This window comes from Pelodiscus sinensis, chromosome 31 (assembly GCF_049634645.1).
Source record: "Pelodiscus sinensis isolate JC-2024 chromosome 31, ASM4963464v1, whole genome shotgun sequence".
NCBI classification, from domain to species: domain Eukaryota; kingdom Metazoa; phylum Chordata; order Testudines; family Trionychidae; genus Pelodiscus; species Pelodiscus sinensis.
In genome coordinates, this window is record NC_134741.1 from 6,063,771 (window position 1) to 6,090,301 (window position 26,531).

Sequence of the window (26,531 nt, forward strand, 5' to 3'; positions counted from 1 at the left end):
GCAGCAGCCCAGCCACACAGCTACCATGTCTCCCCAGAGCCCTTAGGCTGGCACCTGGGAGGCCTGAGTCCAGGCAGTGCCCAGTGAGGGCAGAGGAAAGAGCTGGGATGTGGTGGTGGGGCCAGGGGCTGTTCTGAAAGGCTGCAGGCACCGTTAGCCCCCTTTATCCTTCCCTGTCTCACCCCAGCGCTGAGCAACACTCAGTGTCAGTCTGAGCATCCGTCCTGCTCTGGGACGTGTCTCTGTGGCAGGAACCTGCCCAGGCCACTCTCGCAATGACTAGGCAGCTGTCATGGGAAAGTTGATACTGATTGCCCTGACTGGGAACCAAACCCAGGCTCACCCACATTAGCCTTTCACAGGCCATTTTATGTCCACTTCAGGATGGGGGGGGTCCACTGTCCATTGCCCAGAGGGGACAAGAACAGCCAAACAGAGCATCAAAGCAACCAGACTGGGCCACGCCAGTTGCTCAACTAGCCCAGGATCCTGTCGCATGACAGCAGCCAATCTCATTGCCCAGTGGGAATCCTCAGGGCAGACAATTGTTAAGGCACCACCCCTTGGGCGGGGGGAGCCTTGAGGCAGGAAGTTGAAGGGGGGAGTTGTGATAGGACAGTACCTGTAAGAAATTCAAGTGTGGAGTGTGGGCTGCTCAGGGCAGGGATTTGGGGAGTGTGTGAGAGTGGGGGGGGGGAGCTCAGGGCAGGGGTGAGGATGGGGGAGGGTAGAGAAGTCAGGGCACAGGATTAGGGATGTGGGGGAGGCTTGGGGCTGGGACTGTATGTGTGTGTTGAGGGGATCCCTCTGCTCTGGGCTCCCTGAGGCCCTTTAGCACGCAAGGGCTTTCTCTGCAGCGCACTTGAGCTACGTCTACATTGGCATGATATTGTGCAAATACTCTTTAATGCAAGAGAGCATCTACATTGGCATATGCCTTTGCACAAGAGCTTCCATGCCCAGTGTATGGGCAAAAAAGATCCGATGGCCCAGGCAGCGGCTTTGCTTGGATGTCCCTGGTCTGCTGGGGGGGGAGGGGTCCAGTGGCTTTGCTGGACCCCCCCAGCAGACCAGGGAGACAGGAGCAAAGCTGCACAGGCGGCATCCCGCCGCCTGTGCGGCTTTGCTCGGGGGCAAAGGAGCAAAGCCACATGGGCGGCGGGGTCCCTCCGCCTGTGCGGCTTTGCTCGGGTCTCCCTGGTCTGCTGGGGGGGAGGGGGCGCAGCTAGTGCGCCCCCCTCTCCAGCAGACCAGTCTGTTTTTGCGGGACGCCTCGGGTAGAGCAGCTGGGGTGCTGCCGGGTTGGTCCTGTGGGAACCTACCAGGCAGCGCCCCAGCTGTTCTGTCCCAGGCTCCAGATTCAGCAGCTGTTGAAACTGATCAGGCTGATTCCAGGAAGCTGGGGGCAGAGCAACTCTGCCTCCGGCTTCCTGTAGTCAGCCCCTGGTCAGTTTCAGTGGCAGCAGCTGAATCTGGAGCCAGTTCCGACTTACATACAAATTCAACTTAAGAACAAACCTATAGTCCCTATCTTGTACATAACCCGGGGACTGCCTGTACTGTAAATTTACTTGTGCAAGAACACTAATGCAGTGTAGATGATGTGCACATTTTTGTGCAAGAACAGTTTTTCTCAAGAAACCTGCAGTGTAGATGTAGTCTAAGGGTTTATATTCATTTAAAGAGTTCATGTACAATGGAAGACCAGGAAAGGTGAATGTCTCCATTAAATAGACACACTTACAGGGGGCACTTGGGTTTGAATCAAGGACTATTTGATCTACAGTCAAACACTGTGCTACACCCTCATGTGAAACACGTGTATGCAGCCAGTATTGAGAACTGGGCAGGGAACAAGAGGCTTTTGTAGACAACACATGTCAGGTGAGACGGTCCCTCACTGACCCCAGGGTGTGACTGGTCCTAACAAGGAGTTTGTCCTGAAAGCAGCAGAGTTGGGGCAGGACAGTGGTTATGTCCACACAGAAAAGTTCTTTTGGAACAATGGCCGTTATTCCAAAATAACAGTGCCAGAGTCTACACAGCAATTCCCTTCTTTTGAAATAACTCTGAAATAACAGACGGCTAATTCCAACTTCTGTCAACCTCATTGTACGAAGAAAAATAGCTATTTCAAAATGAGGCCTGTGTAGATGCTCCACTTCTGCTATTTCAAAATAGCCCCTTCCCAGGGCCATTCTAAGTTATTCTTCTTGGGGCTCCATAATGTAGAAAACTTGTCTACATTAGGGAAGCCTCCTCGGACTCATTTTGAGGTTTCCCTGCAGTGTAGACGTGCTATTTTGAAATAACTATTCCAGAAGAGCTTATTCCAAAATAACTGTGCCGTGTAGATGTAGCCAGATAGTCCTGAGAGATGAAGCAGCCGGAGAGAAGCCAGGAGAGCGGAGGCCAGTCTGAGACCTGAGTGTCCCAGGTGTCTACAGCACCCCCCTCCTCCCACCAGCATCTAGGTCCCATGGTGTAAGGGGCAGTGCTCAGGACTCTGAATCCTGCAATCTGAGTTCAAATCTCAGTGGGACCTGCAGGGGCTGGGGTGGTTGCTAGGAGGTCCTCAGGCTTTTCTGCTTCCTTGTCCTGAGGTTCACCAAGGGCAATTTTCCTGGTCTCAGGCCCAATGGAGCTGACTAAGCAGGCTTGTGCTGAGGTGCCTGATGCCATCACAGCTGCAGGGCAGGTGGCCCATCTGACCCCTGAGCTCAGCCTATGCTGGAGGCAGCCAGAGTGTGAGCAGAACAGGGGAGGGAGGGGTCCTGGCTCCCAGCCAGATGCCTTGGGACAAAGACTAACAGCCCCTGCACAAAGTGCATTGTGGGAATAAGAGTTGGGGCAGCAGGAAAGGGGCCAGCCCCTCAGCACCAGCGAACTGGTGGGAGAAGATGGGAGTGAATCCTGCTACCTCTCACGTGCAAAGGGAGCACTAACCCACGTGCAACTCATCTCTAGTGCTCTGGCCTCCAGCAGCTTTGTGCCCCACTAGGGTGGGTTATTTCAGAGACCAGAGAGGAAGAGGGAGGGGTCTCTGGATGTGCGGAGCCCCCTGGCTCTGTCTGTGAAAAGAAAGAACAAGGGCACAAGCAGAAACTTCAATTCCACTTTGTGCATCTTGACTTTTTCAATCTAAGGACTTTGAAGAAATGTTTTAAATACTTGTTCCAGTGGTGCAATGGGTCAGCGCACAGTACTTGTGTGACAATATTCATAGGAGATATGCAGAGGTTGGGAGTGCAAACCTCCTCTAGAGCAGTGGCTTTTAGTCCCTCCTGGGCTGTCCCCTTGCAGAGGTTCCCAAACTTTTTGGCATCACGCCCCCCCCTTTTTGATTTTTGAAAAACCCTCATGCCCCCCTCCAAAATAGCAAAAAAAAAAAACCAGCTTGATGGGGGGAGGGCTGGGTCACCTCATGCCCCCCCTGGAATTTCTTCACACCCCCTCTGGGGGGGCACGACCCCCAATTTGGGAACCCATACTCTGCAGTGAACTCTGGAAGAGCTGGGATTCCACCCCAGAAGATGGAATCAGTGAAAATTTGCACTTCACATATTATGGCCTCATCACAGTGAATGCCGGGTGGCCAGTACTTGGTTCAATGTCATGTGCCTCCTTCAAAAGTTGATTATCCTAAGTGAAGCATTTGCACCTCCAGGTGTGTCATGTCTTGGCTTTCGATTGAACAGGGATTGTTAAAATGTCAGCAAACCCCTCGTGTGTTCTTGTGTCAATGCACATAAACCAGGCAGACAGGTCCCTCAACTAAAACCAGCTCAAACCTGCTGGGTGTCTGGTTTCTATTCCTGTCAGTCGAGAAAGGGGGAGATCTGAACGCCCATTGGCTGTTCTGTACAGAAGAACAAGACCCACGTCCAGCTGGAGAGGAATTGCTGTGATCAATCTTCTGGAACTTGATTCAACGAGTCAAACTAAGACTCACTAAATCAAACCCAGAGCACACCCCCACCAGCTTCCAGTACTCCTGCTCTTTGCTCCCTTTGGCTTCCCGCTGTGGGGACATGGCCAAGCTCAACTGAAGGAAGCCGACTCCAGTTACATATTGAGGGATGGTAGGAAAAGCAGACACATTGGCCAGACACCACTGGGGGCTGCCTCCCCCATACTTGGCAGGTGCCTTGACCAGCTTAGCCATGGATCTTTTCTCCCAGCTGCTCCACATGTTGCCATTGCCCATCCCTTGGGAGGGGAGAAGAGTCACCCTCCATGGCTGTAGCAGCTTTGCACTTGCAGGATCTCTGGGCGCTGACCCCCACCCACCCCAGGGCATCACAAGGGAATGTGTTCCTGGCTTTTCTGTCGCAGCAATTGCAGCAAGAGCCCTGCCTTGCCAGTGCCAGTCACAGCCACAGCAGCCTCTGTACCCGTTCCAGGCTTGTGGTTTTCTTCTTCCCAATGCTCCTCCCCAGTCAGCCTTTTCCTGAACTGGCAGTTCCCTGGGTGAACAGGGGAGGCCTCTTCTGTGTCCCAGGAAGACATAAGAAAATGTGAACAAAGGCCACAGAAAGGGACCAATGGGAGTTGAACCCAGGCTCTCCTGTGTACAAGACAGGTGTTTTAGCCAGCTAAGCCATGGTGCCCTCCTTGGAAAGTTTGGTGAAACTGTTCTACTCTATGGTCCCAGACAACACCTTTGACTCCCAAAGTGCAGCCATTCCTCATTTCCCTCCAGCCCTGGCAGTGTCTGGTGCCCTGGGCACAGAAGGCTACAGCTCAGTGGGCAGAGGCTCTAACATGCACATCTCCCCCAGCCGCTGGGACTATAGAGTTTACCTTGAGATTTAGTGTTGCTGGAGGGAGGGAAAAGTGAAGCAAACATTGATCGTCTGGATTAGAAACCCCTGTGTCTCAGGGTTTGGGTTGATGTCTCCGGGACTGAAAACCACCCCTGAGATCTTATCTGCCCAGAGCAAGGGCAGCAACTGTGAGTGGGGTTCGGAGAAAGTTTGGGCACGTGAGTGGGACACTTACATGGCTGGACTAACATTGCTGGCAAAGGACACTGCTCAATCCTCTTGAGCAGGGACTTACTTGTGGGTTGGTTCTGAACCCTGCTTGTGCCCAGGCCTGACATAACCTGCCCCACAGAATTCACACAGCAAATGGGGCTCTCAGAACACAGGGGAAGTTTGGGGGCTTATTTCCGGGCTGTGGGCTGAAGCATCAAACCAGCCCCCTCCTGTGGGGCCTGTGAGTGTTGCAGAATCTGGACCCCCTGCGCCTGGACAACAGCAAACATGTCTTGGGGCCCCACAGAGACCCACCTGGACTGCCTGGGCCTGGGCCATGAAGCAGGAAGTGGCTGAGGCTGCAGCCAGCCAGGGAGCTCCCTGGCCCCTGCGATTGCCGGCATTAGAGTTGCCAGATGGTTCCACAGAAATACTGGACTCACTTGAAACTACCTCACAATCTACATTCCAGCTTATTTAGAAAATACCCGACATTTCTATTTCCTCATTTACACTTTCTCAGTTTGTTTCCCGAACAGAAAGCTCAAATACTGGACAGTCCGGTTCAGAACTGGACCCCTGGCAACCCTAGCCGGCATGGAAGCAAAGCGTAAGGCTGTGAGAGGAGGCCTCCTGTTGCCTCCCCCGGCCTGAGGCAACAGGGCTTCTTCCTCCCCTCTGAGGAGGGAGCAACAGAGGCCGGGCTGAAGGTTTTGTGCTGGGGCTGGAGGCTTAAGCCTGAGCTGTCGGCCTCAGTGGGACTTGCTTCTTCTTCCCACTCCTGCCTTGCTGCCTCCTTTGACCAGCAGCGCTCAGGGGGCAGCCAGGAGAGCCGGCCGCCATGGGCAGAGGAGGCCAAGGCACAAGCCTCTTGGAGGCAACAGGTCTGGAGCCTCTAGCTTTCCCAGGCTCACGCCAAGGGGCTTTCTGTGGTGCTGGGAGGAGAGGGATGGCAGGCCCAGGCCAGTGCGAGAAGGGGCAGTGCCTGCCAGGGCAGAAAGGGTTGCTGCATAACGTGAGCCGTGGCGTTTCTGCCTGGTTTCACTCAGGGGACCTTTCCTTGCTGCTACGGACTCTTCTCCTGTTACTTGAGAGACTGAAATGGGGTCATTCTTGTGGTAAAAGAGGCCAGTGTGCCTAGGCCTCCCCACACAGACCAGAGCACCCCATTGGGGACAGGACAGAGCCTTGAATCAAGCATTTGAGAACACGCTGATCCTCTATCCTGTGACAGAGTAGTGCAGGAGGGATCTTGCACACAGAATGGCTAGCTCAGTTGGTAGAGTATGTGACTCTTAATTTCAGAGTTGTAGGTTCAAGCCCCATGCTAGACAATGCTCTCCCTTCAGTTACATAGCAATTCAGTCTTAGCTTTCTCCAGCTCTCAGGTAGGAAAAGTCTGATTTCTCTAGTAGAACCTAGGAGGGAGGACACTAACTGACATTTCCAGCCTCATAGGAGAGCAGAAGCAAATTCCCCCAACCAAGAAAAAAGGGGGGGGAACACCCCTCAGTATCTGATTACTCCCCTTCAGCACTCTGTAGCTTCCTGTCCTTCTGTATCAGCTCTGTAATGGGACAATAAGAGCATGTCTACACTGGAGTGTTATTTGGAAATAAAGTGCCTGTCTGACCAGCAAGCTGTTATTTCAAATTAAGTACAAGTTGGCAGACTTCCTACTCTGACTCCAGTAACCCCCATTTCGTGAAGAGTAAGGGAAGTCAGAGGGAGAGTTCTCTTCCTTCCACTACCTGCTGTGACCTGCTGTGGATAGTGCCAAAAGCCAAGATAAGCTATTTTGACTTCAGCTACACAAGTAAGTAGGTGAATTTGTGTATCTTAGTTTGACTTTTGCCCTGCTGTGGGGATGGTGCACAGAGCTGTCGGTGGCATGAGATATGTGCCTTGCCTAGCCACCGCTGTTGGTGCTCAGCCTGGTGCCACCGGGATCAGGCTGAGCTTGGCCGTGCAAGGCCCCGCAGCCGCAGGGGGAAGGGTGCTGCTGGTCAGCGCTGCAGGGGTTAAAGTGGCCCCTGCCTCGGGTGACCATTGCAGGGTGGCTGGTGAGAGCTGCTGCAGCTCACGGTACGGGCACGTGGTGCCTGATGGCAGTTATCAGCTGTAAGGGGCACACAGCGCCCCTTATATCAGGTACCCTGGGCAGCTGCCCGGCTAGCCCATGCCTTAATCTGGCCCTGGGTTTCCTGCATAGAACGGCCCAAGCCCCAGCCTCCAGGAGAGGGGTTCCCAGCTGGGGATCTCCGGCAGCAGCCATGGGATGGTGGGAGCCAGTTCCTGCAGTACAAAGGACACCAGGGCTATGTCTACACTCACGGCTTCTTGCGCAAGTACAGCCGTTCTTGGGCAAGAATCCGCAAAGTGTCTACACTGTCCGCCTGCTCTTGTGCAAGGAAATTTACAGTACGGCGAGGTAAGAGAGGGCTTCTTGCGCAATGCTCTTTTTTAACAGGTGTAAGCCCTCTTGCCCAGGAACTCTTACGCAAAAGGGCAGTGTGGATGCTCGGCAGGGATTTCTTGTGCAAGAAAGCCCTATGGCTAAAATGGCCATCAGAGCTTTCTTGCGCACGAGAGCGCCTACACTGCCATGGGCGCTCTTGCACAAAAGCACAGCGTGCACATGGCAGCGTGGACGTTTTCTTGCGCAAGACTTTTCACAAGAACCCTTGGCAAGATGTTCTTGCGCAAGAAGCCACAAGTGTAGACATAGCTCAGGAGTGGGAGAAACTAACCATCTGCTTTATTTGCAAAGGAGAAACAAAGACAAACTCTTGTCTCCCTCCCCATCCCGCTCAGCCTGGCACTTTGCACCCCCAGCCAGGGCCGGATTAACGCATGGGCGCCAACCTATGGAGGCACCTGACTGAAGTGGTACGGGATGCTGCATCAGGTGCCCCCATAGGTTGCCGCCCTGGGGCAGAGGCGTGCATACAGCATGCACCCGCTGTCCAGGGTGCAAGATTGGCTCGGGCCGGCCCAACTCTCACACATGGGGGACTGGAAAGTGGAGAGACTCCCTGAGACACCAACTCAAAAGGAATCGCTCTGGGTACGTCTGCACTGAGATAGCAGCCCGGTGGCCAGGCTGTAGCTGGCCCAGCTCAGCTGTACCTGGCTTGGAGGGCTTTGGTTAGGAGATTAGAAACCTACAGACAGGGGCATCTCTAGGAGGAAGGGGGGATGTCACAGTATCAGGGCAGCTGACATGCCCCCCCCTTCTTCCTTTGCTCCAGCCCCACTGCTGAGAGATACTGACCATTGTCATTGCTTAAGCTGCACACAGAGCTTATGGAAAGGCTAGCATATGGTTAAAATACAATGAACATTCTGGTAAGTTATCAGAGGGGTAGCCGTGTTAGTCTGAATCTGCAAAAGTGGCGAGGAGTCCTGTGGCACCTTAGACTAACTGAAGTGTTGGAGCATAAGCTTTCGTGGGCAAAGACCCACTTCGTCAGATGCATCTGACGAAGTGGGTCTTTGCCCATGAAAGCTTATGCTTCAACACTTCAGTTAGCCTATAAGGTGCCACAGGACTCCTCGCCCCTTTTATTCTGGTAAGTTCTCATTTGTGTTGTGCTGTCTGCACATCTAACTAACCAGAGATCAAAGTGCATGACCTGATGGCCATGACAGAGAGAGAAAACCCACAACACAGGGTAGGTTATTCAACACGTTCACATTTGTAAGAGTGAAACATAAGGAAATCTTTTAAGCCTCAGAATCTAGGAAATAAATAAACTTACTCCTTTTCTTCTGCAGTGGCTAAACCTGCTTTATTTCTTGCCTCATTACATGTCTGTGTTAGTTAAAAAGTTCTATATGTCATTGTACTAAAACAAAAACACAAGTTCACATGAACAAATGATCTGGAGTGGTCCAGAAAACCCCAGCAGGAACTATACCCAGAGACGGAACCAGGGCTCTGAGATGGGACCAGTCACGCTCTGCCGGGAGGTTCATTGGGATTTCCCTGTCCACACCAGGTCTTTTTCCTGCAGTCCTCAGAAGCCGGACTTAGGACCACAGAAACCACACTGGGATTCCTGTGTATGGGGAGCCCAGGCCACTGGTCAGTGACCCTTGGGGTGCATCTACACAGCAGCCTTATTTCAGAATTACAGTGCATGTCTACACAGCAAGCAGTTATTTGGAAATAACATCCACCTGGAGAACTTGGGTCTTTTGGCTGGGCTGCGTCTGAAGGAAGGAGCCAAAGACCCCAGGGTGGGGGAGAGCCCTGGTTTGTAGGGGCAGCTGGAAAAGAGGTTTTAGGGGGAGTTTGTAAAAGTTTGTACTGAAGTTTCAGTGGAGCATTAAAGCATTTTTTGTTACCTTTGAGTTTGTAATCTGCTTTGCTCTGCCTGTTCTCACTTATGACCACTTAACTCCTACAGCTTGTACTTAATAAAACCACTTTTACTTACTATCAAGCCTAGTGTAAACAATTACTACCTATGGGAGCAATCAGTGTGCACATCCCCCTTTCATTGCTAAATGGGGCTTACCCCATTCTTTGGGGTTTGATCCCATTTGGGGAGTGCTATCCTAGGAAGCTGGGCCCTAAACTGCTCTCTCCTCAGACCTCAAGAGGTTCAGTGTCAGTACCGCTGCTCAGAGGCGGGGCTGGGGGCGGGAATCTCAGCTCGGAGCCTTGGCCAGGAGAGACTAAGGAGCTGCCCCAGCAGGACCGGGTGGTGAGAAGTCCCAGAGAGCAGAAAGGTGAGTGGCAGTGGCCAGGTCAGTACCCCAGGAGGCCCTCCCCAAGGGGTCTTCTGGGACCACAGCCACCTAGCCAGGCAGCTTAAAAGGAACTCAGGGTATACGTTTCTCTCCTCTGTGGGTCCTCCAAAGGCTAAGAAGATTTGAGCTCTGACTGAAGCTTTCCCCACAGTCAGAATAACTGAATGGTTTTCTCCCCTCTGTGAACTGTCTAATCTTTAACAAAGTCTGACCTGTGTTTGAAGCCTTTTCTGCAATCAGAGCTTTTATAAGGCGATTCTCTTGTATGTATTCTGATGGCTAGTAACGCAGGAGCACTGACTGAAGCTTTTCCCGCAGTCAGAGCAATTGAAAACTTTTTCCTGTGTGGGTTCTCTTATGGTATAAAAGGCTTGAGCTGTGACTGAAGCTTTTCCCGCAGTCAGAGCAACTGTAAGGTTTCTCTCCTGTGTGGCTCCTCCTATGGGTAATAAGGTTTGAGCTTCTACGGAAGCTTTTCCCACAGTCAGAGCAGTAGAAGGGTTTCTCTCCTGTGTGGGCTCTCCTATGACAAACAAGGTGTGAAATCTGACTGAAGCTTTTCCCACAGTCAGAGCAATTGAAAGGTTTCTCTCCTGTGTGGCTCCTCCTATGGGTAATAAGGTTTGAGCTTCTACGGAAGCTTTTCCCACAGTGAGAGCAGTAGAAGGGTTTCTCTCCTGTGTGGGTCATTCTATGACTAAGAAGGCTTGTGCTGTTACTGAAGCTTTGTCCGCAGTCAGAGCAATGGAAAGGTTTCTCTCCTGTGTGGCTCTTCCTATGGGTAACAAGGTTTGACTTCTGACTGAAGCTTTTCCTGCAGTCAGAGCAATTGAAAGGTTTCTCTCCTGTGTGGCTCTTCCTATGGGTAACAAGGTTTGACTTCTGACTGAAGCTTTTCCCGCAGTCAGAGCAATTGAAAGGTTTCTCTCCTGTGTGGATCCTCCAATGTGTAATAAGTTCTCCATTACTACTGAAGCTTTTCCCGCAGTCAGAGCAATTGAAAGGTTTTTCCCCCGTGTGGGTCCTCCTATGTCTAACAAGGGTTGAACTCTTACTGAAGCTTTTCTCGCAGTCAGAGCAATTGAAAGGTTTCTCCCCTGTGTGGGTCCTCCTATGGGCAACAAGGCTTGAGCTACTACTGAAGTTTTTCCCGCAGTCAGAGCAATTGAAAGGATTCTCTCCTGTGTGAGCCATCCTATGGATAACCAAGTGTGAGTTTGTACTGAAGTTTTTCCCACAGTCAGAGCAGTTATGGGGTGTGTCTCTTGTATGTATTTTCTGATGGTTTGTAAAGTGTGAGTGCTCACTGAAGCTTTTCCCAGAATCAGAGCACTTGAAGGGCTTCTCTCCCGTATGGACCCTTTGATGTTCAGTAAGAGTTTCACAGTCACTACACGTGCAGGGTGACTGTTGATGGGGGATTTCCTGTTGGACGGTTTCTGTGTTTCTTTTCTCCCCTGTGCTCCTGGAGTTACCCTGTCCCTCTCCTAGATGGTTTCCCTGCTGCTTTTCTGGGCTATGCTGACTCTCACAGCTCTCTCCTTGCTCACGTATCTGGAAAACATGTCCATCAGATCGTCTCAATAATAGTCCACATGGAGACACTTGCTCCAGTCCTTCCTTCTGAAGACTCTTTTCATGGTTCTCAGTCAGTGTCCCGTCACCTGTTGGAATAGAGGAATGATCCAGACAGGAGTTATTCTCCACGATGAACTGCAAGGAAACTCTAAAAGAGGAATAGAAAAGGGGACACACGCTCAAATAATGGTCAAATTATCATGAGCTGAGTTTGTTGCCCTCCTTCACAACCCATCCACAGAGAACCCAGCCTTTCCTCGCCCACCACACTCTTAGTGGAGTTGAAGACAAGCTGAGCAGTCAGTCAGACTTCATGAAAACACACAAGTTACATCTGCTATAAGGAGACAGAAATTGGTTTCTGAGTCAGTTTAACTGATTGCTCACCTGTCTGGGTGTTGCTGATGATCTCCCCTTCCTCACAGCTCGGAGGATCTGGGACCCGCAGCTCCTCCTCTTGCTCCACCCAGGAGAGCACATCAGTTTCGGAGACTGGAAATGCTGTTTGAAGAGCAAAAAACCAAGTGCTGATCTTGTTCATTAAGGTCTTTGCCATTCCTGCTTTCAGAGCCAGGATCCGACTCACCGACCCAGAGAGGCTCCTTTCCCCACCTTGCAGAGACTGGGCTCTGGCTGGTACAAGATCCCAGGACACACTCACCTGCAGTAAAGATGCATCACTCCCCCACCTTGGGAACGGCCCAGCTCATTCCCCAGGGCAGCTAAGCGCTCTGCTGCACTCTCCAGGGTCCAACTCAGACCCCCTCACAGCCCGGTCCATCCGCCCAGAATCCCACAGTTGGACAGGAACACACTGCTCAGAAGGGGAGCTCTAGTGAGGGCATGAAGGTGTGACACCAAGTTCCCCAGGTAGGGCTCAGATAGCAGCTGCCACATGGCAGGTCACTAGAACTTGGAGATGAAGGACCCAGCAGATGTCTAGCTCCCCAAGTCTCTCTCCACAAAACCCCTGGCTGGTAGGCTGGGCTTGCCCTGCCCTGATCTTTGGCTCAGATGTTCTACTTGGGCCAGGAGGAGGTAGAGGAAGTTGCCTGAGCATCTCAGTGAATCCTTGGCTTCTTGCTTCACGCCCTGCCTATGTGCCACTCCTGATCCCAACTGCCTGTGTTTGGATGGGCTCTGCCAGCTGCCCACAACAGTTGCCATTCCCATGGCTGCCCAGGGTGGCGCTGGGCTTCTGTTGGGGCAAGCCAGGGCGGAGCTGGGCCATGCTGCTTCCCTGGTGCTTGTGACTGTTGCTCAGCTCCCCCTCTGCAACCTCCATTCTACTCTGCCAGCAGCAGCCTTTGTGTGGTTTCCCAGTCTGGCTCTTGTGGCCAGCCTGGCCTTTGATTTGGTGCCCCTCCAGGGTTGCACTGAATCTATCACCTTTACACCTTGTGAGTGTGTTTTCCCTCAGCTTTGGCCCACCCCTTCTTGGAACTTCATTTTCTGTTCAGAAGATCCACCTATGACATGACCATGGAGATCATTGTGCTACTGCTGTTAAATAAGATAAGCATAGTCATCACATCAGAACATTCCCATTGACGTGGCACCCAGCACACTTCGCAAAAGGTTTATTGCAGCTGTGTATGTCCATTCTTTTTGAACTAGAACAGGCTGGGCTTTGGCAGAATGGTGGAACACTGGGGACCAACTAACCAGGAAAGCACATTCCTTAGCAGGAAGAGGCCAATCAACACACATCTCCACAGTAACTGGAAAAACAGTCCTAAGAGATGGCTCAGAAAGACACTGACCCTTGTGCACAAGAGCGGGATGAGGGGATAATGGATACGGATGTTTTGTTCAAAATAAACAGGCAGGAGGCTAAGGGGGTAGAAAACATGGAACATGCATCTTGTTTGTGTCAATGTATGAGAAGTCACAAGAAGGGCATGTTGATGCTGGCTGAGGGGCAGCATTCTCACTGCTGACTTATTGGTACCGTTATTGGGTTGGGACAAGTCTCACTATACCTGTGCCTAAGGAGCTGGGACACTAGCATCCTGCTCTTTTTCACAATAAACTTGGCCAAGTGCCTTAGCCTCCAAATGGAGCCTGAATCTTTCTTAGCGGCAACCCTGAACTGTGCTGCATGGATAAGCCGCAGGCTCTGACAGTGCTGCTGGCATCAGAGCTTCAGAAAGAGCCACCCTGAACAGCCATAACAACGCTCTGTGGCATTAGCAGAAATTCTAATGGCATTGCAGTCGCTGTGGGAAGAAAAATTATCGATCACAGCAGCACTGTGGAACTCTGGTGTAAATCAGGACCCAACTGTGCTATTGGGGTGCACATATGAAGCTAAGCATTATCACTCCTTAATGTAGGTATCTTTCCCAGTCCTGAGAAATAGGGACACACTATAATAGCTATTAAAGAGAGAGGTGACTGCACACAGAGGCTGCGTCTAGATTGGAATGATTTTCCACAAATGCTTTCAACGGAAAAGTTTTTCCGTTAAAAGCATTTGTGGAAAAGAGCGTCTAGATTGGCACAGATGCTTTTGCGCAAAAGCATCCGTGTCAATATAGACACGGTTTGGCGCAAGAAAGCTCTGGTGGCCATTTTCGCCATCGGAGCTTTTTTGCGCAAAACAATTTTTACCTATCTACACTGGCCCTCTTGCGCAAAAGCATTTGTGCAAGAGGGCTTTTTCCCAAGCGAGAGCATCAGTGTATTTGCGCAAGAAAGCTGACAATCATACATTAGATCGTCAGTGTTCTTGCACAAATTCAAACGGCCAGTGTAGACAGCTGGCAAGTTTTTGCACAAAAGCAGCCACTTTTGTGCAAAATCTTGCCAGCCTAGACACAGACAGAGAGTTTGAGGGACTTGATTAAGGTCACACAGGAAGACTGTGATGACCAGAGAACTGAACACAGGTTTCCTGAGCATGAAGCCAGACATTCACACAGGAAGAAAAAGTCCTACTCGAAAATATTTCACTCTAAAAACACAACACAGATGATGTGATTTATCTCCACTGCACACAGCAGCAAGTGAGCCCCAGAGAGAATAAAGCTGAACTCTTGAAAGGAAACCCAACCTGTGCCTGAAATGCAAGGGGAGCTCTGCTCACGTTTCTCTACTACAGAGCTACCTCGGACAAAATACTCACAGAGCGTGAACTGCCTCATCCATCCTCCCTCAGCCCCAGCATTCAGCCCCTGTCACTGGCAAGAACAGCATGTCACAGAGATTAGCTACAGGCAGAAAGGACTTAGGGAACTGCACCCACCTTATACTGGCTCAGCCCACTGCCACAAGGGGAACCTGCAGGCACAAAGATCAGACAAACCAAGAGCCAGACCCAGGCCTCTAGTACCTGCTGTTCCTGCCTGAGCCCTTCTACTCACACCTCCAGTCAAGGCACAAGATGGGCAAGATAGGGGGGGAAGCGCACTGAGACCTTAGCTGTGGGAAGAGCAGCTCCACTGTTACGTCCCTCAACCTGTTTTCCCTGGGAGGCGGTATGGAGGGGACAGTCTTTCACAGAAGAGCCAGGATTATTGGGGCAGATACTCATGATATTGGGGGCAAAGACAATGAATGATATTGAACCAAACCCAACCCAGCTACTCCAGAGCCCACCCAGCTTCCAATACCCGAGGGGACAGGAATCCTTACTCAGCCAGTTCACAGCCTCGTAATTCTCCTGCATCTCATCCATGTAGAGGCCTCTCTGGCCTGGGTCCAGCAAAGCCTATTCCTCCTCAGGGAAATACACAGCCACCTCTTGGAAGCTAACCAGCTCCGCCACAGCCATTTCCTGTCCCTGGCTCTGAAGGCCGGGGGCTGAGCTAGAGACAGACATGGGTGTTCTGCAGCCTGGCAGGGGGAGAAGGCGAATTTGAGACATTTCGGAAGGGGCTTTAATCCTTTACACACCCCCATTCTCCCCACACTCTGTCCCTAGTGACGTGACACACGTGTTAGATTCTACCACTGTGGACAAAAGTTTTAGTCTAGATATTCCATTAACAGCGCACGGGATTTAGATCCCAAATCAATATTCATTTCTCTCTGCACCTGGCTTGAGTTACAAGATTACTGCATCTGCAACAATGGGATATAGTTCTCAGCACCCAGTGTTTCTGATAACAAGCCACATATTCATCTGCCTGAACATGGACATAGGCCAAATGTAGGCTGTTGTATTTGAAAGCCTTAGTCTTCATTCACAGATTTGCAGCATAAACATTGCTCTCATCTCACAGAGATGTTATAATCCCTTTCCAAAACAGAGAATCAGTGAAGGTAAGCATCTGAATGGTGGTGTTATTATTAAATACGTGTGCTTATTATTAAACACTTGTGCTGAGTGTTTGCAGGATGAGATCTTAAGATTCATGGGATCAGAAGATATCCTCAGTTATGCAGTCTGACCCCCTCAGTGGCACAAGCCATTACATTTAGTCCAGTTACCCAGGCACAAAGCTCTGTTTCCCCACAGTGTATTTTCTAGAAAGCCCCCAGTGATTTGAAGACATCAAGAGATGGGAGAACCCACCAGCTCTTTGTTCATTTGTTTCAGCAGCTAAACCGTTTCCCTATCAAACATTTGTGCCTCTTTTCTTGTCTAAAATAGTCTGGCTTCAGCTTTCAATTATTGGCTCTCACTGAGCCGTATCCACTCGACAGGGTGGGTAATTCATTTTCATGGGGTGGCCAAATGGAAAGTGGCTGAGAGCTGCACTCTTCCGTGACATAAATGCAGGAAATGGAGGATCCGGGATGGGCACTGGGAGGAGGATGCATGGGGTAACGGTTTGGGATACAGACAGATAGAGGGGTCTAGGAGGGAGTTTGGGTGAAGGAGCCTTTCAGCCTATTTATTGTTTGAAACCAACCTTATATTGAAACTGACTGAGCAGTTAAATCTGAGCCTGAAGGTACCTTCCGTTTTGTGCTTTAACTTCACCCATTTAGCATCACAAACCTATCGACCAGTGTTTCTCCAAACGTCCACAGGTCCCCATGCAGCACATCTCGGGCTCCTCATTGATCACTGGGTGATTTAGGGCTGTGTGCACCGTGGTCACTGGGTTTGGTTGGTAACTCCAATGACAATCCCATGAACATGTTTTCACAGGAATTCTCACATCACTTAAAGAATTTCCACCAGCAAACTCACCTTGTCTGAAAGCTCCAAGCGATTTTCCTCTTGCTCTCTCCAGTGCAGAGGGCAGAGTGTCTAGTGGGGGAAGGGATAAGAGAGGTGAGATTCCAGGTTCTCCTATTCATAACAATGTCCCACTCTGAACTCTGCATTTCAATTCTATCAGACACACACTCAGGTATTTAGTATGAAAGAGTCTGAAACTTTCATTTCCTCTCTCACTCAGGCACCTTCCAGCAATGGAGCCAACATCCCTGCAGCCTCACACCTGTCCCAGGAGAGACAAGCTGAAAATGAGATTTCCTCTTCCCTCCTCATCCCCTTCCACTTGGTTTCCCATTCACTTACTGCCTCTTGTCATAAACTGGAGCTGTGGTGGCGGAACACGTGGCCATTACAGTAACTTTAGCCATTTTGATCTCTGAATGGGAGGTTCAGTGTTTGCAAACCCTTGGCTCTATCTGCAAGCAGTTGGGTCTGTTCGCTCAGTGTCTCTAAGGAGAGCAGACTGACGGGGCCGTCATTCTCCACGTGGGAATTGAGGCAGGGGAAGTTTGGCTTCAGAGGCCAGATTCAATAGTCTCAGATACCTGAACTGCTTTCCCCTCATCCATCCCTTCCAGGTACCTTTGAACTCCCTCAGAGTCTCCGACAGAGCAATCGTTTTCTGGGAGAAACCTCTGACTTGTTCTTCCAGTTCAGGGGAAATCTCTTCTGGCAGCTGAAATTGCCCCGTCTCACACCTGGACAGAAACAATTCAATGTGACTGTATGTCATTTACAGCTGATAAGTTCTGGCTAGTAAGTCTCAGCTCTAACAGGCCTGGAGTTAGAATTCCTCCAATTCTCGCAGCCTGAGAACAGGGAGAACACATCCACATGGCCATGCAACCTTCCCCTCAAAGATCCCATTTCTGTTCTTCACTTCTGTCCTGTGGAGACTGGCTGGGGGAGTAAAGGGGAATAGAGTCTCCATGGCCAACTCACTCCTTGGCCTCTAGATGCTGAGGGACAGGAGGTTCCCATGTGAAGGGCTGAAGGAATCTGTCCAGTAGGGATTAGATTGAAACACCAGCTCCCCTCAACCCAGCTCCTTCCACACAGGTCTCCAAACAGCCCTCAAGTGGGACAGACTCTTGATCCCTGCTGACCTGGGCTGAATGTGCTCAGTGCCCAGCAGTGACAGGCCCATGTTCCACCCCACAGTCCTGCAGCAACCAATCCCCAGGGAGGTGACAGTTCTAAGAAACACTTGATCCTGAATGGGGAATTCCAGAGTCTAAAGTGCGAGGATGAGACCCTCAGAATTAAATGCGTCAGAGATATTCATGTCTAACATCTGGCTGTAGAGCTCTGGGGAGATGTGGTGCTAACATCCGCTCCAAGCCTTTTCCCTGCTCTGTGCAGTGTGAGGGGAGTGAGAGCCACGTACCTACTCAGGGCGCTTCTGCCATCCTAGAAAGAAAGACACAGAAAAGAATCTCAGCCCCATTGGACACACACAGGGGACCTCTGAGAAGGGATTTTGAAAACCTGGGAAGAGAGGCCCTGCCCTAGTCCCAGGAACATGGATCCCCTGAGTGAATGGGGCTTTGCCATCTCTAATAGATCTGTGCCTGTAACTCTACAAAGCACAAGAGTCATTCACATGGCAGCAATGCACAAGGTGTTACACTGAGATCTGACAACTGGGACTAAGCACTTGTGATTCAGAAGCCCCTCTTCGCTGTGTGAGGAGCTGGGATGTTTGTCCCTCAGTCTCACCTGCAAGAATTCACTTGCTGGCTTCTGACGTGTCCCCTCCAGCTCACCAATCCCCTCGCTGATAGGGGAAATCTGTACAGAGAGGTTCCTGACAGTGTCAATCTGGAACCTCACAACCACCTCATCTAATTTCTCCAGCTGCACTCATGCACTGACACGGATGCTCAAGGTCTTTTTACACATGGATCTCAGCCAGCGATTCATAATCCAGGAGAAACGCAAACAAGCCCAACCTCACCAAGGCCACACAGGAGTCTGCCTCCTAACACAGCCCTCCCACTGCCAGTCCCTGCTGGTCCATAGCCACAAGCACTTACCAGATACTCCCGGCTTTTCCCTTCTGCTGTTGTTTTCCTTCTCAGCAGCTTTTCTCTCTCCTCCTTCAGAGTCTTCAAATGAGTCTCCAGTTTTTCCTGAAGAAACAGATATAAGCAAGAGGGCAAACCACATTAGATGTTGGGAGCCTATTTGTCTGCCTTTAGGAGAGTCCCAGTTTTGTGGAGCTCTGCCTCTGTCCAGTAGGGAGTCAGCCCTGGACATGGCTTTGTCCATAGAAAAATACACAGGAGGAGACTGCGGATGCAGCAGGACACCTACGAGCATGGGGGACAGATTGGTGGTGGCACCTTCATAAAGAATGATGCAGGTGGTTAATAATACTAATCACGTAACCGATTACAATTTTATCAGTGACAGTATTTTTTAACCTGCTGACAGGCAGGGTTGGTAGCGGAAAGGGGCTCTCCTGGGGCCAGGGATCTCTTGCGAGGTCTGCCGGGGTGGCCACAAGAACTGCTGGCCAATGGGAACTCCCAGCAGCTGCAGGCTGACGTAAGCTGCCAGAGGCAAGTGGGCACTTCAGGGGCAGTGGGGAGTTTAACCGGTAACTGGTACAGATAAACATTAGCTCATCAGTTAACCAGTTTGAACTCTTGCTACAATCCAGTTGAATCCCAGTTCTGCCTAGCATAGACCTGTGCTTCCTGAAACCCTGCTATGGGTGGAGTGAAGGCGCTCGGGGCCCCACACAGCATCCAGCCCAGCAACCTCATCTAGTGCCAGCTGCTGCATCAGAGTTTAACCTCTCATGGAGCAGCCATGAAGTTCAGCATCCCAGTGGGAAACCTCTTCTCCCTGCTGAGCCTAGGGCTTTATCGAGGCATCTTTCTCTCCTAAGAGCCACACTTCATCACTGTTCAGTGATGCTGAGGGACAGGGAGCAGTGCAGTCTATCAATTGGACCAGGGTTCAGGACCGAACTCTATCCCTGATCTGTTTGGCGACTATGAGCAACTTGCTGCCCCACCTTCCCTTCCCACATTTTGTCTAACTTGACTGTGACCTGCTCAGAGCAGGGACTTTCCCGTGCTGGGTGTTGTGCAGGGCCTAGATGTCATTGCGGATCTATAAGGCAAAGGACAGATTATTATTCCTGTTCATCCAATCAGTAACAGCTTGTAACCTCCTCTTCTCCAGTCCCAAGGCAGCTCACTGACAGAGTGGCCTGTAGCACCTGTAATCTAAACCTCTCTGATTATTCACACCTTCCCTTGTGCAAACACCCCTCCTGCCACCAGTGAGAGCTGGGTTTCAGGATTTAGAGCCTCAGAGAAACATTTCCCCACACCAGGTATCTGTAAAGACTTGACATAAGTTGCCACAAAGCCAGAACATTTACTTTTTACAGCATCTCTTGGATCATGAAGGCTTTACAGAACTGGTCACCAACCAGTAGATTGGGATCTACAGGTAGATCTTGGAGCCTCTGACAGGTGATCTTGACTGGTTTGGCTAAGAGGCTATCAAGTACAGCACTTCAGCTGCCCCCTCTCCCTGCTGCTGCACATCTCCTGCCCTTTGCCTTGGAGCTGTTTCCTTCTCCCACGCTGCATTCTATCTCCACAGAGGGAGTCTGTAGGCTGCTTTTGAGAGTGGTGCAGGGGCGAGCCTTCCTCAGCCCCACTGCACCACCACAGAGGAGCAACCTGTAGCAAGCAGTGTGCAGCCGGAGCCTGTATCCTGAATCCCTGTTCTAGTCATGTACCTCTCCTGCACCCCAAGCCTCTTCTCTAACCCTGAGCCCCCTGAGCTCAAACTCCCTTACAGAGTGTGAACCCCCTCCTGCACTCCAACCCTCTGCCCCCTGCTTGATGAAAGGGAGAAAGGATGGGGAAGGGAGAAGGGATGCAGTGAGCAGAGGTGGGGCCCCAGAAAAGGGTCACAAAGGAGGTGGGGCAAGGGTATTTGGGTTTGAGGTAGATCCTGGATTGCACTTAAATTCAAAAAGTGATACTTTAAAAGGCTGGAGACCACTGCTTTACACTGGTTGGTTCACATCTGTGGCTGGTAACAGTCAGTGAAGTTAGCCTGTAATTAAAACCCAATGTTATTTCCCATCACTCTGGACAGCCACGCTGTACCTTGTACTCCTGGGCAGCTTCCTGTAAGGGCACCACCATGTGAGCCTGGGATCTGTCACACACCACACAGATGGGAGTTTGATCCGCTTCACAGAACAGTTTCAGAGCCTCCTGGTGCTCCCCGCACACCCCGTCCCATCTTGCTCTCTGTGCTGCCTGGAAACTCGGCGGCTTGGCTAGTTCCACCACGTTTGCCAGCTGCCGGTTGGGCTGGAGGGGTCCCTGCTGCTCAGTGTCTCTGCCCTGAGGGCTGAGGGGGGCCTGGCAGGAATTGTGCCCACACTCCAGAGTGACAGGGGCTGTGAAATCCTCCAGACAGACGGGACGCGGCGCTTCCTCCCGGACACTTTCCACGGGGCTCTCTGCAGCCATGGCTGCCTCTGGGCTGGGGGACCGGGGCCGTGTCACTGTCCTGAGCTCAGCAGTGGGGGGGCAGGTCCGGGGGGGGGGGGGGGCGTGAGGCACCAGCACTGAGGATACAAAAAAACCATCAAAATTAAAAATCGAAAAAGCCCCAAAAGCTTCGCTCCCCCCTGCAGGGTCCATTGGGCCCCTCCCGCTAACTGCCCCGGCCAGAACCGCCCCCCCATCGCTGCGCCCCTCAGGCCAGGGCCCCTCCCCACAACTCTGGTTCCTGCCCCCCACTCTGCAGCCCCCTCACAGCCACGCTCTGCCCCCGCCCCCGCCAGGCCAGCGCGAGCATCAGGGGCGACCGCAGCGGCGGGGGAGCGCCCTGATACCCAGCGCCGAACCCACCAGCAGCGAGTAACGGTCCCAACGGCCCCTCACAACGGCTCTCGGCTCAGGGAGCGCGGCGCATGCGCAGTAACCGCGGCGCAGTCTGGTCCCTTTCCCTGGCCGCGCGCGGAGCGATGGGCGGGACCCGCCGAAAACCCGACCGCGGCGGAGTAGAACGGGGCGGCCCGTCAGTCCGCGCATGCGCAGCAGCTCCGTGACTCCGACCACACTCCAGTGCCAGGGCTTAGCTCAGACCGGGCGCTGCTTGGCCCCGCCCCCCCGGACAGAGGCTACTTCCGCTTCTCGGAGCCCGGGCCGACTCGCAGGTGGGGCGGGGCTTTTGCAGCGCGTGGAGCGACCCGGGAGATTCCCTCCCTGCCGGGCTGGGGCTGGGGCTGGGGGCGGAGGTGGGGTCCCGAGGTGGGCGGGGCCGGCGCGCGCTGCTGGGGTTGCAGGGTTCGCTCTGGGCCCCACGTGGCTGCGCGGGGGGGGAGGCTGGGACCGGCCCTTTGTTGCGGGGGCGGGGCCGAGAGATGCCCACGTGGGCCAGTCCCGGCTTCTGCCCAGCGCGTCTGGTGGGTCCCGGGGCGGCGCGCGGAGGGGGGCGGGGGATGCTCACCTGAGAGGCGGTGCCACTGTGGGCTCCTGTCCGGGCACTGCGCATGCGCAGCGGTTCTGGCGCAGCCCTGGCCGGTCTCTGCCCGCGCGCTGCGAGTGTCCCGAGGGGACGCGGCTCCACGTGGACTCAGGTCTGGTGGGTTCTAGGGCGAGCGGGGACTCGGGGAGGCTTCAACATGCCCCGCGCCAGCGTTTGGCACGTGGCCTGGAGCCTGGGCCGGGCCGCCCTGCGCACTGGAAGGGAGAAGGGGCAGAGGGAGGGGCTTGTGCTGAGGGGAGGGGGGAGGGTGATGCTGGGAGAGGAGGGGGGAAGGGGCATTGGGGGAGGGGGAGGTGCTGGGAGAAGGCTGGGAAGGAGGGCGGGCGTGAGGCGGGTGGGGATGGAGCAAGGCATGTGTGAGGGCAAAGGGGCATGAGGGGAGGGGGGGGGCAGAGGCTGGTGAGGGGGTGGCCATCAGGGAAAAAGAGGGCAAAGGGGCAGGGGCAGTGAGGGAAGGGGGAGGCACCAGGAAGGTGCAGGGGTAGGGGAAAGTGCAGGTGCCAGGGGATTCTGGGGGTGAAGCAGAAGGGCGGACACCTGCAGGGGAGGGACCAGCACCAGAGGAGAGAGGCAGGGCCGGTTTGTAGAGGGAGGTGTTAGGAGAGGGGATGAGGAGGGGGCAGCTAACATGATCAGTGTGGGGCTATTGGAGGAGTGGGCACAGGGGGACACAGCCCTTTTTTCTGTTTTTTCTCCAAATGGGGGGAGGCCGCGATATTGTGCTGCCCTGGGCCCTGCAAAACTCTCATCCACTCCTGGTGGTTAAAGCAGTTCCCCCAGTGGCCCTGGCAAGGGGCCTTTTTATTTGCTTAAACATTTATTGTAATCCTATATGCAACTCGGAGGGGCTGAGCAGGCTAAGGAGGGCTGCAGAGACCCCCCTGCACTTCGCCCTGCCCACTCGAGCTGTATGTTTGTTCTCACTGCATTTTAAAGGAGTTTAAAATGTAAAAAGAATGCTATAGACAGGACAGAGTCTCATTACTTTTCTCTTATCTTATTCCTGGGACTCTCAGAATTGCTTTCCCAAAACATTTCTGAATGGTGCACTGAAGTCCATCTACCAGTGGCCTCAAGAGGGCATCTTGTTCTTTTGCAGTTTTGAAACCATCAAGTATAATTTAAACTTAAAAAACAACAAATGGTCTGGTAGCACTTGATAGACAACAAAATATAGGGATGGTATCATGAGTTTTTGTGGGCACAGCCCTCTACTTCAGATGACCGGAGTTTTGAGTTTAGGCTGTACAGATGTATTTATTTTGGCTCTCCACAGCCTAAACTCAAAACTCCAGTCATCTGAAGAAGTGGGCTGTGCCCACAAAAGCTCATGATACCACATATATGTTTTGTTAATCTATAAAGTGCTACCAGACTGTTCGTCTGTACAGGATAAACTGAAAAAAAAATCTCTGCTACCCCCTGAATCTGGTATAATTTACGCAGCTGCACTCCATTCCATTAGTGTACTTATCTGTGCTTGGATAATATTTAGTGCTTTCACCAATGGGCCCATAACCATGACATATTCTGCCAATAAAACCAACTCTGCTAGATTCAGCCTTTTGACCAGCCAATATGTAATGTTAATAAAAATACAGAATGATCAGCGGGGGGTTTTTTTTAACAAAAAGAAAAGCATAACGCAAAAAACTGCTTCTTGCATACTGAATGTGGAGTCCTGGGAACACATTTCTCATGGACCTTTCTTGTTCATTCCGTATGCACCGAATTCTCTCCACAGCCATAAACACAGAGTTCCATCCTTTCTGTCATGGCCGAATGAACTGTGGCTTGCATTCTGCTTCCACCATTTTTGCTCCAATTGCTGAGTGTTCAATTTTAATTTAGTGCTTAGCATCTGGCAAAAGTGGGCCTGGCCATCTTTTTTTAGATGTCATTTAATTCTTCTTGTACCACATCTATAAATGAAACTAGATTCTGCAAGTGGCAGGCTCAGTGTTGGTGTTTTGGTACAATTTATTCACGGTTGTTATTACTGTCAGGGACATCTTCAGTTTTGTGAAATTCAGCTTATCAACATGAAACCCTGTTGTTGAAAACACAGTTGAAACACACCTCCTCCTCCCTCCCCCCCCCCAAAAAAAACCCAAGCCACATTAGTATGTCCCCCAATTGATATGCCATGCTGGGAACAATACATTGAGGGGATCCTGGGAGAAGCTGTGACTCCACCCCCGAGCCAGACATCCTCTGGTCCATCCCTCTGTCCTGTCCCCTGCACTCCAGGCCACCCATCCAGCCCCCAGCTGCTCTCCACACATGAGGATTCCCCTGCCCTTGGCCCCATGACTGCACCATGCCAAGCAGCAGGGCTGGCAGTGGGGCAGCCGTTCCAGCCAGGCTCTGGAGGAACTGGGTGCGAGGGGGGGGCAGAAGGGAAGGGGCTTGGATTAAAGTTAGGGAGCCTGGTCAGTGGCCAACCCTGTTCACCGTGCTGCCCAAGAGTGGTTCTTGTTCTGCCCTGGCCCAGCTGATGCCCCCCTCCCCCCAGTTGCTCCAATGCTAAGAGCCGGATATGCCGACTCAGGGACTTTCCCCACGGGCTGCACAGGGGCTGGTAGGGAGCCTGTGGAGCCACAAACTGGGTGTTTGACAGCCTGGGCCAGTGGCGCTGCCTGGCATCTCCAGGAGCCTGTTGGGCCAGGGGCTTCCAGTCCCAAACTGGACACCTGCCTCCCTCATCCCTCCCCCTCTCACCCTGCCCCCATCCCCTCACAGCTCCCCTCTTCCACTCCTCATAACTTCTGCTCCTCAGCTAGGGAGAGCCACTATGCAGGCACAAGTGCTGGGGTCCAGCCATCTGATCTGGGTGTAACTCGGCGTGTGCATTGCTGCCATGCGAGTGACTGTTGTGCTTTGCAGAGTCACAGGCACAGAGCTATTCGAGATGGCAAAGCCCCATTAGCTCACGGAATCTATGGCTCTGGGGTCATGTCAGGGCGTCTCTTCTCCATATTTGCAGAATGCCTTCCCTGTGTGTGTCCAGTGCAGCTGAGATTCTTTTCTGTCTCTTTTCTCTAAGACGTAAGAAACACCTTGAGCAGGTAGGTGGCTCACACTCCTGTCATATTGCACAGCACAGGGAAAGAGCTTGGAGCTGATGTCGGCACCACATCTCCCCAGGGCTCTACAGCCAGATGTTGGATAGAAATGTCTCTGGCTCACTTAATTCTGAGGGTCTCACCCTTGCACAGCAGACTCTGGAATTCCCCATTCAGGGGCACAGTCTGACTTCAGATATTTCCTAGAGCTGTCACCTCCCTGGGGACTGGCTGCCTCAGGACTGTGGGACTGGAATATGGGTCTGTCACTGCTGGGCACACTTAGACCAGGGCAGCAGGGACCCAGAGTCTCAGTCTGGTTTCTAGTGGGCAGATTCCTTCAGCCCTTCACGTAGGAACATCCTGTCCCTCATCGCCTGGAGGCCAAAGAGTAAATTGGCCATTGAGACTCAATTCCACTTTTGTCCCCAGCTGGTCTCTCCGGGCCAGAGGTGAACAGCAGTGGGACCTTTCAGGGAAAGGTCCACCTGCCAGAGGAGATTTCCCCTAAACTGGAAGAACAAGTAAATTCTTTCTCCTAGATAATGACTGCACTGTCGGAGACTCTGAGGGAATTCAAAGGTACCTAGAAGGGATGGAGTAGGGGAAAGTTTTAGAAACTATTGAATCTGGCCTCTGAAGCCAACCCTCCCCTGCCTCAATTCCCACGTGGAGAATGACGGCCTCATCATGCTGCTCTCCTTAGAGGCACTGAGCAAACAGAGTCAACTGCTTGCAAATAGAGCCAGGGGTTTGCAAATTCTGAATCTCCCGTTGGTGTCAAGGGATCAAAATAGGTAATGTTAATGTCATGGCAATGTCTTCCCCCAGTGCAGCTCTAGGTTATGACAAGAGGTGGTTAGTGACTGAGAGAAACCAGGTGGGAGAGGATGAGAAGGGAAAAGTAAATCTCACTTTCAGTTTGTCTCCTGGGGCAGGGATGAGGCTGCAGAGATGTTGGCTCCATTGCTGGTAGGAGCCCAAGCAAGAGAGGACACGGAAGGTTTCAAACCGTTTCATACTAAACACTTGAGTGTGTTTCTGTCTGGTCTCTGATACAAGTGAAACGCAGAGTTCAGCGTGGGGACATTGTTATAAAGAGGAGAGCCTGGAATCTCACCTCTCTTATCCCTTCCCCCACTAGACACTCTGCCCTCTGCACTGGAGAGAGCAAGAGGAGAATCCCTGGGAGATTTCAGACAAGGTGAGTTTTTCATGTGGCAATTCTAAAAATGAGAAAATTCCAGCAAAATCATCTTCATTGAATTGTCATTGAAGTTACCAACCAAACCCAGTGACCACGGTGCACACAACCCTAAATTGAGATCAGTGAGGAGCCCCAGGGACACTGCAAGGGGACCTGCAGACACTTTGAGAATCACTGAACTACGAGGTGTGATGCTTAAAGGGGTGATGTTAAAGCACACAATGGACGGCATCTTC

At 52.1% G+C, this 26,531-nt stretch overlaps 2 protein-coding genes across 7 annotated transcripts in view; one reads left to right on the forward strand and one right to left on the reverse strand.

Annotated features, from left to right (window-relative positions):
- The window catches only part of LOC142821611 (uncharacterized), a 201,383-nt gene that overhangs the window by 166,297 nt on the left and 8,555 nt on the right, over positions 1-26,531 (forward strand). For all 4 annotated transcript variants that reach the window (XM_075913130.1, XM_075913131.1, XM_075913132.1 and 1 more), the window contains 2 exons: positions 25,069-25,091; positions 26,233-26,292. The gene's annotated coding sequence lies outside the window, so the exon portion shown is untranslated. The remainder of the gene's footprint in view (positions 1-25,068; positions 25,092-26,232; positions 26,293-26,531) is intronic.
- LOC142821599 (zinc finger protein RFP-like) lies at positions 8,540-21,642 on the reverse strand. 3 transcript variants are annotated; one of them, XM_075913074.1, is made up of 8 exons: positions 20,628-21,642; positions 18,525-18,620; positions 18,208-18,279; positions 17,876-17,898; positions 17,071-17,186; positions 16,459-16,518; positions 11,703-11,816; positions 8,540-11,401 (listed from the first exon to the last, which is right to left on the reverse strand). In XM_075913074.1, the coding sequence occupies exons 1-8, from the start codon at positions 21,171-21,173 to the stop codon at positions 10,056-10,058; spliced, it is 2,373 nt and encodes a 790-aa protein (XP_075769189.1). In that variant the 5' UTR covers positions 21,174-21,642; the 3' UTR covers positions 8,540-10,055. The 3 variants fall into 3 exon arrangements, with proteins under 3 accessions (XP_075769189.1, XP_075769190.1, XP_075769191.1); XM_075913076.1 differs by having other exon boundaries at positions 11,236-11,463; XM_075913075.1 differs by lacking the exon at positions 18,208-18,279.